Source organism: Hemiscyllium ocellatum, chromosome 4, assembly GCF_020745735.1.
Source record: "Hemiscyllium ocellatum isolate sHemOce1 chromosome 4, sHemOce1.pat.X.cur, whole genome shotgun sequence".
Lineage (NCBI taxonomy): Eukaryota > Metazoa > Chordata > Chondrichthyes > Orectolobiformes > Hemiscylliidae > Hemiscyllium > Hemiscyllium ocellatum.
Genome location: NC_083404.1, coordinates 34,123,964 through 34,140,452, shown reverse-complemented (window position 1 = coordinate 34,140,452; position 16,489 = coordinate 34,123,964). Strand labels below are relative to the sequence as shown.

Sequence of the window (16,489 nt, the reverse complement as noted above, 5' to 3'; positions counted from 1 at the left end):
TTGACATTTCATGAGGGCTGTTTTTTCTTGTCTTCAATCTAATTTTCTGGATATTCCTGTGAAGAGTGATTTATTAGTAGCAGGGCGAGGCGGACAATTTCAGAGGAAATGGTAAAATTAACAATTCTCAATAGTTATATTCAATACTGAATGTAACTGTCATGTCTCAGCATACAAGTTTGTTCAAAAGCATGCTAACTAAAGCTCAGAACCAATGAATAATAGATCACATTGAGGATAATTTCAAGTGATGAATGATGTCTGAGATAGTTAGGTTAAAGTAGCTTAATTTACATTATTTAAAATTATGCTATTTTCCATTAAGAAGGAACAACTTACTTGCTGAATCAAGATTTTTCAAGTATTTTCCTGAAGTATATGCCAGATCGTACTACTTTTAAAATTCAAGTTTAAAATAATTAACACTTGCTCTCCTTCACCAGTTGTCCTAAAATCCAGTCTTCCGGGTTTTCTTGGTAATTAATACAGTCTGTCTCTTTCCTTCACCTCCCAGCCTGCTTCTCGAAATGCAATTGCAGGGTTGTCACCAGCAACACTGGCCTCACTTGGAGGATCATCCTCTCGACGAGGAAGCGGAGATACCAGTAGTATACTAGATCCAGATGTTTCACTCAGTGAATTGCGGGTAAGATTTATTAAATTATCTACGTGCATTGAGCTGATGAACTGTTCTAAGTTCATTGAAGTGCATATGACTATTTAGCAAATTCTTTCAGCAATGTGTATCAAAACTGTAAAACTATTACAGCTTGATTTTTTTTTTGTTCCCATCCCCCTCCCATTTATCCAATGGTTCATTCCATGTGTCCAACAGGATATCTATGATCTTAAGGACCAGATACAAGATGTAGAGGGGAGATACATGCAGGGATTAAAAGAACTTAAGGTATCAGGACCATGTCCCCCAGCATGTTTTTTTTTCTATTTCCTGTGGCTGTCACATTGGGAATTTTAGCTGCACTCCTTTAACATGCTAGAGCAGAGTTCTTAGCATTTGACTAACTTCTTGTTTTGGCTGATTTGTAGATCTTTTGGATTCTTATAGTGGCATGTGCTCTTACCTGAGTGTAACCCTTTTCAGCAATTTACGTTTTCATGTGTATGTTGGAGTTTGATAAAAAAAACTTTATTTTCTCAAAGCAACTAACTGTAGTGATAGTGATCAGAACAAAATAATTGTAGGCCACAAAGATGGAAAGCCATTCCAGTTTTCTACAACAAGGACCTAATTTGGCTTAGATGACAATTCACTTTGGATGTAATATGTTGTACATTTGATATATGAATGTAAAACCAACAATGGAATACTCTGCATGTTCAGGCTCAGGAAACATTTTGAGATTCTGCTTTAAACCTGTCAGAGATAGTTAAAAATCAAGAAATATGATGAGTGAGATAGGTAAGGTCAAATTTATTGTATCAATTGGAAAATTAAAAGAAGTCCAAAGTCTTTTTAAAATGCCTTTTTTTTAGTAATTCATCCTTTGTGCATTTTCTAAGTAATTTTGTCCTTTTAGAAATAAAATCTATTGCTCTGGGAATTTTGAATAATTCCAATCCAATGCCACAAGAGAGAATTCACACTTTTGGAAAGCCAGAAGTTGTTTTTACAATTTGGGTAAGATAGTTTGAAAAATCAGGATATTTGAATTATCCCAACGTAAAATTCAAGCCAAAAAAACAGCTAAACTGATTTTTTTCTTTGGTTAAAATTTACAAGTGTGGAACCCTTTAGAACTTTGAAAAGGAGTATCAAGATATAGAGTTTCAGATTGAGAAGTAATCTTGTTTTTACCAATTTCAAAGAAGTTCATAGTCAGTATCAGTTTATAGCACATGCTTGTCATCCTCGAAATACAAGGGATGATATTAATCATAATTGCTCAGTATCCATGTTAGTGCGTTACATATACCAGTCCTGAAGTTATGTATTGTGCTTCTGCATGGCCAAGAGCATTAGCAAAAGGTTTTTTTTTTAAAACAAAGTTTTAACATTTCCTTTGCCTGTGTTGAAGTAAAGATTCCTCGTATTAAGGTTGCTCAGCAATATAACCAAATTAGTCAAACTGTTCGTTTTGCTTAAGCTATCCCAATTAATAATCTTGCTCCCTGATTTTAAAGCCTTAACCTTGTGTTTTGCTTGTCTTTATTTGTTACTGCTAGAGCAGAAGGAAGTTCTTTCGCCAGACTCTGGAAGATTGTGAATTTCAATTAAAATATTTGGGCAAGTGAAAGTACTGTCTGTTGCTCAAATGCTAGGGTTCACCTGCAAGAGCTATATAAAACATAGTGTTGAAGAAGTCAAAAGTTGAAGAGTTTTTCACTTAGTTGGTTAAGTTTACTTTCAACAATTCATTTTTATGGAGGTAAATGTTGACATGTTTCTCATAACAGGAAGACTTTTGTCTGCAGAATACTCATCTTAAGACTTGTTCATTTGTCTGAAACTGCACTAAACATGTAGCAAAATTTAGTGATGTGAAATCTAATATTACATTTAATATTTGGATCTGGAAACAAATTCTTACCAATTTGTGGCAGGATTAATTTATGTTTGCACATTGAAGGAAGATTGTTAGCTTCATCTGGGGCAGCAAGTACTTATTTGTAATCAACAGGTTTAATTTGAAGCCATATCATGCTTTGTTTTCAAAGAGCTGTTTCCAGTGTTTTGTAACTCAGACATGCAAGAATTTTAGTTAAACTTTGGAATGCATACAATAAAACCTTTGCATGAGCTTCATTTTATGCTATAGTCTGTTTGATTGTCCTCTTACTTGTAAATGTTTTAAACACAAAGCAGACAATATAATTCCTTAGTGTCATTTTGCCCCTGTGGTTCCACTTGTGTTTATTCTTGAGGTTCTAATTTTTGTAAGAAATCAGTGAACAATTGTGAAGCTATTGATTTTTGCTTACTGCAGTGATAAATATGTGATAAACCAGCAACTTATTGTTTAGAATTCTCCCCCTCGCCCATCACCCCTTGATATTCAATGTATTTATAATTGTTTTCAGCCTCATTCATTCTGTCACCAGAATGTTATTTTACTTTTACTTTTCAGGATTCGTTATCAGAAGTCGAAGAAAAATATAAGAAAGCTATGGTCTCCAATGCACAACTTGACAATGAAAAATCTAACCTCATCTACCAAGTGGATACACTAAAAGATGTTATTGAGGAAATGGAAGAACAGACGGCTGAGCTACATAGGGAGAATGAAGAAAAATCCAAGGTAATGGGTTATGATCAACAACAGCAGTGCCTGGCAGTTTGTTTGTTTTACACTAAAGTGAAGATTTTCTTTATTCGTGTTAATCAAAAAAAACCTTCAGTGTAACAATTGTAATTTTTAAAAATCATTCAATTAACCTGTATTGCAGGACAAGTTGCATCTCGATTGTCTTTATTCATGGAGATATATAACTGATGGATTGTCGATTAAATTAATTCTGATTATATTTTGTGAAATAAAATTAAATCCTGGATTATTTACATGGTTAAATAATTTAGTTTGAATCTGAGATGACCTAAGATGTTTCTTTTAGCGAATAGTTACTGAGAATTTTTTAGTCAAATGGAAACTCTTCTGAACATTATATCCGGTTAAGGGTAGTAACGAAGGAGCAGAGTTTGTGCTTTTTTTTTGGCATGTCCATTCCTGATAGCTTTTCTAGCTAATTTAGGAGTAGATAGGAGTAAAATTACATTTTTCTCATACCTCGTCCCATCTTTCAGGAGTGTTTTCTTCTTTTTGTTCTTTCTTTGTTCAGTCACTGTTGTATTAGTCAATGCAGCATCCAGTTCTACATAGCAAAGTCCTATGTGATCTATTTGTGGTAGCAACGCACAGAACTCCAAAGTCTCCTTCAGTTCATGCCTTGGGAAATTGTATTCCTGTTTTGATTTTAAGGAGCAGATAGTCAAGAACTTTTCCTTAACAATTAGTCATTACAAAATAAAGCACGAGCTGAGGTACATCTGGGACATCACAAGTTGCATGTTGCCAATGATGCTGGCTATTAGCTCTAGTCTTTATTTTATGTCAATCAACTAATCTCCCAACTATGTCAATGATTCTCCTTCCATTCTCTGGACTTCAGCTTTTGCAGCTCCTTTTGGATGGGAATATTTTCTGGCTCAAGTCACTATCTTTGTTATACTTGAGTTAATAGTCCTGCTATTGACTATTTAAAGTTGAAGAAATTTCATTGCCTATTCCAGTCATCTTCCACTTTTCACAAAAGTTGATAAGATGATCAGGAAATCAAATTGTTAAGAACATCTCTGAAGAAAGGCTCATGCCCGAAACATCGATTCTCCTGCTCCTTGGATGCTGCCTGACCTGCTGCGCTTTTCCAGCAACACATTTTCAGCTCTGATCTCAAACATCTGCAGTCCTCACTTTCTCCAAGAACATCTCTGAGTACTATATAAGAACATAAGAAATTGGAGACCATTTGGCCACGCTAACTGTAGAGATTATTACCTGCCTAGGTTTGTTTTCCAGTTGGCTTTTGAGTTGACTGACTTCAGCTAAGTCATGACAGGAATGTTGGAATTAGCTTCACATTAAACACCATGCAGCAATCCACTGACCTTTTTCTCTTAGCACATGGAATTAGCACATGGTGCTTTTGTTAAGTGTGTACAAGAAAACGTTCTGATTCGGTATGTGGATGTATCTACTAGAGAAGGTGCAAAACTTGGCTTACTCTTGGGAAACAACACAAGGCAGGTGGCTGAGGTGTCAATGGGGGAGCACTTTGGACCCAGCAACCATAATGCTATTAGATTTGAAACAGTGATGGAAAAGGATAGACCAGATCTAAAAGTTGAAGTTCTAAATTGGAGAAAGGCTAATTTTGATGGTATTAGGCAAGAACTTTTGAAAGCTGATTGGGGGCAGATGTTCGCAGGTAAAGGGACAGCTGGAAAATGGGAAGCTTTCAGGAATGAGATAACGAGAATCCAGAGAAAGTATATTCCTGTCATGGTGAAAGGAAAGGCTGGTAGGTATCGGGAATGCTGGATGACTAAAGAAATTGAGGGTTTGGTTAAGAAAAAAAAAGGAAGCATATGTAAGGTATAGACAGGGTAGATCGAATGAATCCTTAGAAGACTATAAAGGAAGTAGGCATATACTTAAGAGGGAAATCAGGAGGGCAGAAAGGGGACATGAGATAGCTTTGGCAAATAGAATTAAGGAGAATCCAAAGGGTTTTTACAAATACATTAAGGACAAAATGGTAACTAGGGAGAGAATAGGGCCCCTCAAAGATCAGCAAGGCACCCTTTGTGTGGAGCCGCAGGAGATGGGGCAGATACTAAACGACTATTTTGCATCAGTATTTACTGTGGGAAAGGATATGGAAGATATAGACTGCAGGGAAATAGATGGTGACACCTTGCAAAATGTCCATATTACAAAGGAGGAAGTACTAGATGTCTTGAAACGCATAAAAACGCAGGCAACTGACTGTGTGGAGTTGGCACATTCTCCCCGTGTCTGCGTCGGTTTCCTCCAGGTGCTCCGGTTTCCTCCCACAGTCCAAAGATGTGCAGGCCAGGTGAATTGGCAACGCTAAATTGCCCGTAGTGTTAGGTGAAGGGGTAAATGTAGGGATATGGGTGGGTTGCGCTTCGGCGGGTCGGTGTGGACTTGTTGGGCAGAAGGGCCTGTTTCCACACTGTAAGTAATCTAATCTAAATAATCTAATCTTATAAAAAGTGGATAAATCCCCAGGACCTGATCAGGTGTACCCTAGAACTCTGTGGGAAGCGAGAGAAGTGATTGCTGGGCCTCTTACTGAGATATTTGTATCATCGATAGTCAAAAATAAGGTGCTGGAAGACTGGAGGTTGGCTAACATGGTGCCACTGTTTAAGAAGGGTAGTAAGGACAAGCCATGGAACTATAGACCGGTGAGCCTGAACTTGGTGGTGGGCAAGTTGTTGGAGGGAATCCTGAGGGACAGGATGTACAAGTATTTGGAAAGGCAAGGACTAATTAGGGATAGTCAACATGGCTTTGTGTGTGGGAAATCATGTCTCACAAACTTGATTGAGTTATTTGAAGAAGTACAAAGAGGGCAGAGTGGTGGATGTGATCTACATGGACTTCAGTAAGGATTTCAACAAGGTTCCCCATGGGAGACTGGTGAGCAAGGTTAGATCTCGCGGAACACAGGGAGGACTAGCCATTTGAATACAGAACTGGCTCGAAGGTAGAAGACAGAGGATGGTGGTGGAGCGTTGTTTTTCAGACAAGAGGCTTGTGACCAGTGGAATGCCACAAAGATCGGTGCTGGCTCCTCTACTTTTTGTCATTTACATAAATGATTTAGATGCGAGCATAAGCGGTACAGTTAGTAAGTTTACAGATGACACCAAAATTGGAGGGATAGGGGACAGTGAAGGTGGTTACCTCAGATCACAACAGGACCTTGACCAGGATGGGCCAATGGACTGAGAAGTGGCAGATGGAGTTTAATTCGGATAAATGTGAAGTGCTGCATTTTGGGAAAGCAAATCTTAGCAGGACTTAGACACTTAATGGTAAGGTCCTCGGGAGTGTTGCTGAACAAAGAGACCTTGGAGTGCAGGTTCATAGCACCTTGAAAGTGGAGTCATAGGTCGATAGGATAGTGAAGAAGGAGTTTGGTATGCTTTCCTTTACTGGTCAGAGTATTGAGTATAGGAATTGGGAGATCCTGTTGCGGCTGTACAGGATATTGGTTAGGCCACTGTTGGAATATTGCATGCAATTCTGGTCTCCTTCCTATCAGAAAGATGTTGTGGAACTTGAAAGGGTTCAGAAAAGATTTACAAGGATGTTGCCAGGGTTGAAGGATTTGAGCTATAGGGAGAGGCTGAATAGGCTGGGGCTGTCTTCCCTGGAGTGTCGGAGGCTGAGGGGTGGCCTTTATAGAGGTTTACAAAATTATGAAAGGCATGGATAGGATAGGATAAATAGACAAAGTCTTTTCCCTGGGGTCAGGGAGTCCAGAACTAGAGGGCATAGGTTCAGGGTGGGAGGGGAAAGATATAAAGGGCAACGTTTTCATGCAGAGGGTGGTGCAATTGCAACATTTAAGAGGCATTTGGATGGGTATATGAATAGGAAGGGTTTGGAGGGATATGTGCCGGGTGCTGGCAGGTGGGATTAGATTGGGTTGGGGATATCTGGTCGGCATGGACAGGTTGGACCAAAGGGTCTGTTTCCATGCTGTACATCTCTAAGACTCTGTACACAGTTGACTATTATTAAATTATGGATAAATGGCATCACTTTGGACCCCAAACCCCAGTTGACATTTGTTATACAACACTTAATACATCAGGTTCAGCTGAATCTCCTCCAAGTGAGCAAAGATTCAGCATTTTCAGGGAAGGAGAAAAGGATAAAATTATATTACCCTCAGCAGTGACCACTAATCAAGACTGCCAGTCCATGTTAGTCAAAGTAATACTTTGTGTGAGTGTCATTTTTTGGTTTGAAAGAAAATGACCTTATCCCACAGTAGTATTTGTCATGTCATGATCTAATCATTTATATGTTTGGGAGAAAAGAGCATGATGGAAAATTTTAAATTGCGACTCACAGGGCGGCACGGTGGCACAGTGGTTAGCACTGCTGCCTCACAGCGCCAGGGACCTGGGTTCAATCCCCGCCTCAGGCGACCGACTGTGTGGAGTTTGCACGTTCTCCCCGTGTCTGCGTGGGTTTCCTCCGGGTGCTCCGGTTTCCTCCCACAGTCCAAAGATGTGCGGGTCAGGTGAATTGGCCATGCTAAATTGCCCGTAGTGTTAGGTAAGGAGTATATGTAGGGGTATGGGTGGGGTTCGCTTCGGCGGGTCGGTGTGGACTTGTTGGGCTGAAGGGCCTGTTTCCACACTGTAAGTAATCTAATCTAATCAGTTTTAAAAAAAATTTTTTTTTAGGAACTGGAACGACAGAAACATACGTGTAGTGTACAACAGCACAAAATAGAAGAACTTAAAGAGGGTATTCAGCAAAGAGATGAACTTATTGAGGTAGGTGGAGGGTGAAGGCCTGTATTCTTGTTTTCATGTTATTTTAGGTGTCTGCTTAGATTAATTGAAATAAATTTCCATCATTAGCCCATGATTCTTGACTTCTCTAAGTTAGATGGTAACTGTCCTGTGAATATCTTAAGTTTTGAAATTCCATAGCCAGTGAGCTGAATACTTTGAGAATCTGTGTATTTCAAAAGAAGAGAATTCTATCAGTATCCCGAGATTACTATCATGAAGTTTTTGCAATAGCATAGCAGAAACCTGATTAAGTTTGGCTGATGCTAACTTCTTAGTAGTGTATTCATTACCGTATGTACTTGAGTAAGAGTCGAACTCGTATTTTTAGCCAAATATATTGGAATTTTCCATATTTCTCATGTAAAAATCGACTGTAATTCTTCACAAATATGAATTGGTGTGCTGGCCGTCACATCCCACTCCAGCTTTTAAGTCTGCCGGTTGTTCCGCTCCACTCCTAGTCTTCCAGTTCGCTGGCTGTTGTGTTCTGCTCCAGGTTTTCAGAATTACTATGGTTTGTTTTATTCGTTTAGAGGTCAGTTGGGCTTCTGCTAACAGTATGAATTTTGACAGACATGAATTTCAGTCCATCAAAAGTTGTATTCATGTAATAGTCAACCCCATAAATTTAACCTTAAAAAGTAGTCAACAAAGTTCAACTATTTCTTGAGTATATTCGATATATAATCTGAACCAGCAAGTAAGGTGGACAATTCTTATGAAATGCTATTAAGCAAACTCATTGAACAGAAAAAGTAAAAATGCTTATGTTCAACAATAAATGTAGGAATCCCTAGCTGTAGGATGTCCTGAATCTTTCTTGTACTTTCTACTGCTGTCATCTTTAGCAATCAAGAGCATTATGTATCTCAGATCGACTTAGATGCACCAGAGACGAAATACTCTAATAATTGAGACAAGTTGGGTAAGTTTATGCGTTCCACTTCTTGAGGTGCATTAACTGCATTTTAAATGGGTTTAAAAATGCCCATCATAAGTTATCCATATACTATTTAAGTCTGTAATCTATTATTGCATCCTAGTTCAGCAGCCAGAAAACAAAAAAAGACATCCTTCCTTAATGAACTCTAGCTACTTAATTGAGGGCTACTGTACAATGGAGTCATTGCCATCTGATATATAACAGATTTGCATTTCTTGTTAAAATTTGCTTTATTCATCTTTCTGTATTCTCCACTATATTGTGCACTGTTATGGCCTAATATTTGTTTTGTTGAATCCTTTAAATTCATCCCTATACTTTTAATACCTAATCTGTCTTTGCTCCAACCAATGCTGAATTTCCTTTCCTCGACTGTGGCTTTTTCTGTAGGAAAACAAGTGTTTGCAGCAAAGGGTGGACACCCTCACCAGGGATGTGTTTGATCTGCAGGAAACTGTCAACTGGAAAGACAAAAAAATTGGGGTAGGCGGTCATATTGAGCAGTGGCTGCATGGGGTGTTCTTTGTTGACTGATTAGTAAATGTGATGTCCCATTCTCTATTCAGTATGTCAGAGCATGATACACTATCAATTGAAGCAACAGACAAACTGCCTTATTGCAAATACCTTTAGTGTAAGTGCTTGTTGTGATTTATCTTTTGTTTACTGTGTATGGCTTAGATTTATTGTGGTTTGTTTGCATAAGTATCTCAAAGCATGTGACACATACAATAGCTGTGCACTATGAAGTCAGAGAAGTTAATCTTGAGAAATAGTTGAATCTGAGATTGTTTTTCCAAACTTCATCCTGTTGCTCTTGCCCTCTTGTCTCATCTGCTATATTCATATCTTTGTTGCAATTTACATATATTTTCTTTCTCTGCAATGTTCTTTATCCCACTTGCTGCCCTGTATTCAGGCTCTAGAGAGGCAGAAAGACTACTTTGACTGCATTAGGAATGAGCGTGATGAACTAAGAAATGAGTTGGCTGATCTAAGGGAAAAAACAAAGGTAGGAAATGTGTATGGTTTAGGCTAAACAGTGTGTAGATTGATTTATTTGGATTTTTAGTTGAACTCTGCAGTAATAAAAAGTGTGGTAACTGGGAATTGAATAATGAAACATCAAAAGTATCCGTGAAACAATGAAATAGAAAATTAGCATTTTTTTTAGTTTTAGAAACTTTCATTAACCTTTTGCTTGTCTCATTGATTAATGTTTACTTTTTCTTTAACTGAGTCTTCTTGACATTTTCATTGAGTGCAGTTCTGTTGAGTCAGCTGCCTATCATTCTCCTGGTGTTCTCCATCTGCTTATTTTTGTTGTTTGTGTTTGGTGAAACAGGATCTAACTGCTATGTAGCTAAGCTGTTTTTGTTGTCACTATTTGATTACCTCAGTTTTTCAAGATCTGGGATTTCAGCACTATTCAGCTAAACTTGTGTGATAACTAATCTGTGCTTTGTAAATGAGTGCAACACATCCTCTAATATTAATACAACCTAAGTCTCAATAAACAGAGCCGTTTCAACCTTACAGATCATGTGTAGTGACAGTATTGAGAAGCTGGTATCACTATAAAAGATGGGTTCTTCAGACAAGCTGTTTGTGCTTACATCCACATTGCAAGCGATATATATACTTGTTACTATATTTGTGGCATCTTGGATGTAATGAAATGCTCCAAGGTGCTCTGTAGGAGCATTATATAACTAATTATAGTATCAGGAAATGTAAAGAGGTATTAATCATTTCCAAAAACTGAGAGATAGAAATTGAGGACTGATTTAAAGATGGACAGGGAGGTATAGACAATAGACAATAGGTGCAGGAGTAGGCCATTCAGCCCTTCGAGCCTGCACCGCCATTCAATATGATCATGGCTGATCATTCCTAATTAGTATCCTCTTCCTGCCTTATCTCCGTAACCCTTGATTCCACGATCTTTGAGAGCTCTATCCAACTCTTTCTTAAATGAATCCAGAGACTGAGCCTCCACTGCCCTCTGGGGCAGAGCATTCCACACAGCCACCACTCTCTGGGTGAAGAAGTTTCTCTTCATCTCTGTCCTAAATGGTCTACCCCGTATTTTTAAGCTGTGTCCTCTGGTTCGGCACTCCCCCATCAGCGGAAACATGTTTCCTGCTGCCAGAGTGTCCAATTCTTTCATAATCTTATATGTCTCAATCACATCCCCTCTCAGTCTTCTAAACTCAAGGGTATACAAGCCCATTCGCTTCAGTCTTTTCAGTGTAAGGTAATCCCGCCGTTCCAGGAATTGACTTCGTGAATCTACGCTGCACTCCCTCAATAGCCAGAATGTCTTTCCTCAAATTTGGAGACCAGAACTGCACACAGTACTCTAAGGGTGGTCTCACCAGGGCCCTGTACAGCTGCAGAAGCACCTCTTTGCTCCTATATTCAATTCCTCTTGTTATGAAGGCCAGCATGTTATTAGCCTTCTTCACTACCTGCTGTACCTGCATGTTTGCCTTCATTGACTGGTGTACAAGAACACCCAGATCTCTTTTGTACTGCCCCTTTACCTAAATTGATTCCATTGAGGTAGTAATCTGCCTTCCTGTTCTTGCCACCAAAATGGATAACCATACATTTATCCACATTAAACTGCATCTGCCATGCATCTGACCACTCACCTAACTTGTCCAGGTCACCCTGTAATCTCCTAACATCCTCATCACATTTCACCCTACCATCCAGCTTTGTATCATCAGCAAATTTGCTAATGTTATTGCTGATACCAACTTCTATATCATTAACATATATTGTAAAAAGCTGCGGTCCCAGCACGGATCCCTGCGGTACCCCACTGGTCACTGCCTGCCATTCTGAAATGGAACCGTTTATCACTACCCTTTGTTTTCTATCAGCCAACCAATTTTCAATCTAATCTAGTACTTTGCCCCCAATACCATGCGCCCTAATTTTAATCACTAACCTCCTGTGTGGGACTTTATCAAAAGCTTTCTGAAAGTCCAGGTGCACTACATCTACTGGATCCCCCTCGTCCATCTTCAGAGTTACATCCTCAAAAAATTCAAGAAGATTAGTCAAGCACGATTTCCCCTTCATAAATCCATGCTGACTCTGCCCTATCCTGTTACTACTATCCAGATGTGTTGTAATTTCATCCTTTATAATAGACTCCAGCATCTTTCCCACCACTGAGGTCAGACTAACTGGTCTATAATTTCCTGCTTTCTCTCTCCCACCTTTCTTAAAAAGTGGTATAACATTAGCCACCCTCCAATCCTCAGGAACCGACCCCGAATCTATCAAACGCTGGAAAATAATCACCAACGCATCCACGATTTCCCGAGCCACCTCCTTCAGTATCCTGAGATGTAGACCATCAGACCCCGGAGACTTATCAACCTTCAGACCGAACAGTCTCTCCAACACCAAATCCTGGCAAATATAGATTCCCTTAAGTTCAGGTCCTTCAGCCACTGTTACCTCGGGGAGATTGCTTGTGTCTTCCCCAGTGAACACAGATCTGAAGTACCCATTTAATTCTTCTGCCATTTCTTTGTTCCCCCTAATATATTCCCCTGTTTCTGTCTTCAAGGGCCCAATTTTAGTCCTAACCATTTTTTTGCCTTGCACATACTTAAAAAAAGCTTTTACTATCCTCCTTTATATTATTGGCCAGTTTACCTTCGTACCTCATTTTTCCTCTGCGTATTTCCTTCTTAGTAATCCTCTGTTGCTCTTTAAAAGCTTCCCAGTCCTCAGTTTTCCCACTTATCTTTGCTATGTTATACTTTTTCTCTTTTAACTTTGTGTTTCTTAACTTCCCTCGTCAGCCATGGCTGCCCATGCCTCCTCCTGGGATCTTTCTTCCTTTTAGGAATGAATTGATCCTGCAACTTCTGCATTATACACAGAAATATCCGCCATTGTTCCTCCATGGTCATCCCTGCTAAGGTATTGCACCACTGAACTTTGGCCAGCTCCTCCCTAATAGCTCCATAGTTCCCTTTATTCAACCGAAGTACTGTCACTTCCGACTGTACCCTCTCCCTCTCAAATTGCAGATTGAAGCTTAATGTATTATGGTCACTACTTCCCAATGGCTCCTTCACTTCGAAGTCTCTGACCAATTCTGGTTCGTTACACAATACCAGATCCAGATTGCCTTCTCCCTGGGAGGTTCCAGCACCAGCTGCTCTAAGAATCCATCTCTGAGGTACTCCACAAAGTCTCTTTCTTGAGGTCCAATACCATCCTGATTCTCCCAGTCGACCAGCATGTTAAAATTCCCCATAACGACTGTAGTAGCATCTTTGCAACCGGCCAATTTCAGCTCCTGATTCATCTTACATCCGAAATCCAGACTACTGTTTGGGGGCCTGTAGATGACTCCCAAGAGGGTCTTTTTACCCTTAGTATTTCGCAGCTCTATCCACACTGACTCTACATCCCCTGACTCTAGGTCCCTCCGCACAAGGGACTGAATATCCTCCCTTCCCAACAAGGCTACCCCACCCCCTCTGCCCGTCAGTCTGTCCTTACGGTAGCACGTGTAGCCTTGAATATTCATTTCCCAGGCCCTGTCCACTTGAAGCCATGTCTCAGTTATCCCTACAATATCGTATCTGCCAGTTTCCAAAAGAGCCTCAAGCTCATCCATCTTATGTCTAATGCTTCGTGCATTCATATAGTATTTTTAATTCGTTTCTGCTCTCACCCTTCCCATCAACCCCTATTTCACTCAACCTTACAGCATGATCCCTTTCCGAGTTTTCTGCCTCATTGATACAGTTGTCTTTCTTGACTTCTCTTGTTCTAACTTTCCCTTCAATTTCCTTTTTAAACATCCAGTTTGTCCCCTCCCCTCCGCTACTTAGTTTAAATGTAGCTGTGTTGCAGTAGAAAACCTGCCTGCCAGAATGCTGGTCCCTAATCTATTAAGGTGCAAACCGTCTCCCTTGTAGAATTTATGCTTACCACAAAATATACCTCAGTGATCCAAGAACGTAATGGGGGCTCTCTCAGTGCAGTGAGGGTTTTCCAGAACTTGGGGTCAAGGCACAGCCACAAATCATGAGAGAAAAAAAAACAAATAAAAATTGGGACTGAATAAGAGACCTGAATACATAGAAATATTGGAGAAAGTGACATGTGCCGGAAATCAGAGTTGATAAGTGTTGTGCTGGAAAACCACAACAGGTCAGTCAGCATCCAAGGAGCAGGAGAATCGACCTTTCAGCCTTAAGCCTTCCCACAGGGATTTTGGAGGGTTGTAGGGTTGAAGGAGGTAGGAAGGGACAAGACTATATTGGAATTTGAAAACAAGGATAACAATTTTTTAAACTCCAGGCATTATTGACCAATGTTATCTTCACCTCGGAAATTGGACATTGATTGCCATTTGGATATCGACTCAATTATCTAAATCTTACAAATATTTTGGATCTAGTCAGTTTGATATACAACATTCTCAATTTAGTATCTGTTTTACAGATGTTCATGCCCAAATCTAAGAATTACAGAATGGTTTCAGTACACGGAGACCATTAAGCCTGCCCTGTCTACACTGGCTCTCTGAAGAAGCAATTTAGCTAGTGCTTCCCAACATTCTCCCTATTGCCCTCTGTGTTCTTCCCTTCAGATAAGCGAATTCCATTTTGAATGCCTCCATTAAATCTACTTCCACTTCATACAGTGCATTACATACTCCCCTCAGTCTTCACTACATGAAGAGGTATTGTCCTCACATCACCATTGCTTGTTCATATACTTCATATTTTTTCAGATGTGATATTTGCCAGCTTCATGAGTTAATGAGTTTGCCCAGTGATAAAAGTTTTCTGCAGAATCTAGATCCATGATTACATCTGAATTGGAGAGATAAATGAATTGTTTAAAATAGAGATTGTAACTATTAAAGGTAAAAATGGCATGAAGGTGGAGCAAATACCAGAAAATGGACAGTGTTTCATCATGTTCATCCTTAAGATTCCTTGTGAACTACTGATGTATGCTGAGAATCAGCAAAGCAAGAAAGAAAACCAAGCAGATGGAAAACTTAAGAATCAGAAAATTAAATATCTACAAAATATGCTTTGACACCCAAGAGAAAAATGAACGACCTCAGCTGTTAGTGGATCATGGGGGAAAAAAGCAATGGCTCCAAATAGAAAACGTTAAGATTATGGCACTGGTTTTAAAACTGAGTCATAAGCTAACGTAAGAATTGGAGAAGCAGTGATGACATCAGTTTCTCAGTGTAACTGACCTTTATCGTGACACACATGTTGTAAATTGTTGTGATAAACTTCTACAACAGGAATGACATGAGTAAAATTGGTCAACAGCTGATCATCTTTACACCAATGAACAACATAATGAATGAACCAACTTCAAATATCTGACTTTGTTTAAAAGGTTTTTCATGTATCTGAAAGTAAATGTTTATTATACCCCACATAATGGTGTTTCATGCTCTTTTTTCACTTGAAATCGTTTTATTTCTGATACAGAACAAATAGCTTAAGGAGTCTATTTATACTTGAATCTGTTTAACATCTATTTTTGTTGTTTGGATTCCTTTATATCAAGTCTTTCTGAAGATGGATTTTTTTGTGTGCCAAACAGGTTATATGTATATGGCAAACTAAAGTGGTTGAGCACAACACAAGACTAAGGAGCAGGGCTAGGTCATTTAGGCCTCTTAAACCTGCCACTTGATCTGTTTGGGGACTCAATTCCACTTTCATATCTGTCTTCATAACTGTTGACCTTTATTTATTGCAAATTTATTTAACTCAGCCTTGAATATATTCAATGACTGAATCCTTCTTTTCTGGGGAGAGGATTCTACACACTTAACTGTCGTCTGAGAATAGAATTTCTGATTATCTCAGTCTTTGAATGAGGTGTTCCTAATTTTTCCATTATTTGTCTTAATTATAGACTTCTCCATCCAGCATCCTGTCAAGTCCCCTCAGAATCTTCTATGTTTCACCTCTTTTTCCTAAACTCCAATGGGTTTAAGTTAGCCTGTTTGCCTTTCTTCCTAAAATAACAGTTTCATCCCAAAAATCAGACAAGTGAACCATCTCTGGGTTTAATTCAGTGATGTCCTTTCTTAAATAAGGAGGTTAAAACTACATGCACAACACTCAGATGTGGTCTAATTTAAGAGCCTTTACCTATCCAGCCTACACCTAGCTCCCTTTACATTCTATTCCCTTTACAGCTAATGCTAACACTCAATTTGTTTTGCAAATGATTGGCTATACTTGTCTACCAATACTTTGTTCATATTGCAGAACCCCCAGATTTCTCTCTGCTGGTGAGTTCTACAGTCTGTTCTCATCTAAGTAATATACTGTGTTTCTGTTCTTTCTGCCAGAGTTGACAACCATATACTTTTGACATTACACCATATGAACCATTTTTTTGCCAACTTCTATCTATCTATCTACATGTATCCCTTT

At 39.2% G+C, this 16,489-nt stretch overlaps 1 protein-coding gene across 13 annotated transcripts in view; it reads left to right on the top strand.

The window, feature by feature from the left end:
* lrrfip2 (leucine rich repeat (in FLII) interacting protein 2) overlaps positions 1-16,489 on the top strand; it is a 139,196-nt gene that overhangs the window by 97,198 nt on the left and 25,509 nt on the right. For 8 of the 13 annotated variants that reach the window (XM_060822910.1, XM_060822901.1, XM_060822903.1 and 5 more), the window contains 6 exons: positions 515-646; positions 836-907; positions 3,087-3,257; positions 7,967-8,059; positions 9,414-9,506; positions 9,943-10,035. In XM_060822910.1, coding sequence (XP_060678893.1) covers positions 515-646; positions 836-907; positions 3,087-3,257; positions 7,967-8,059; positions 9,414-9,506; positions 9,943-10,035 — 654 coding nt within the window. The remainder of the gene's footprint in view (positions 1-514; positions 647-835; positions 908-3,086; positions 3,258-7,966; positions 8,060-9,413; positions 9,507-9,942; positions 10,036-16,489) is intronic. The other 5 variants (XM_060822911.1, XM_060822904.1, XM_060822912.1 and 2 more) reach the window with 3 other exon arrangements.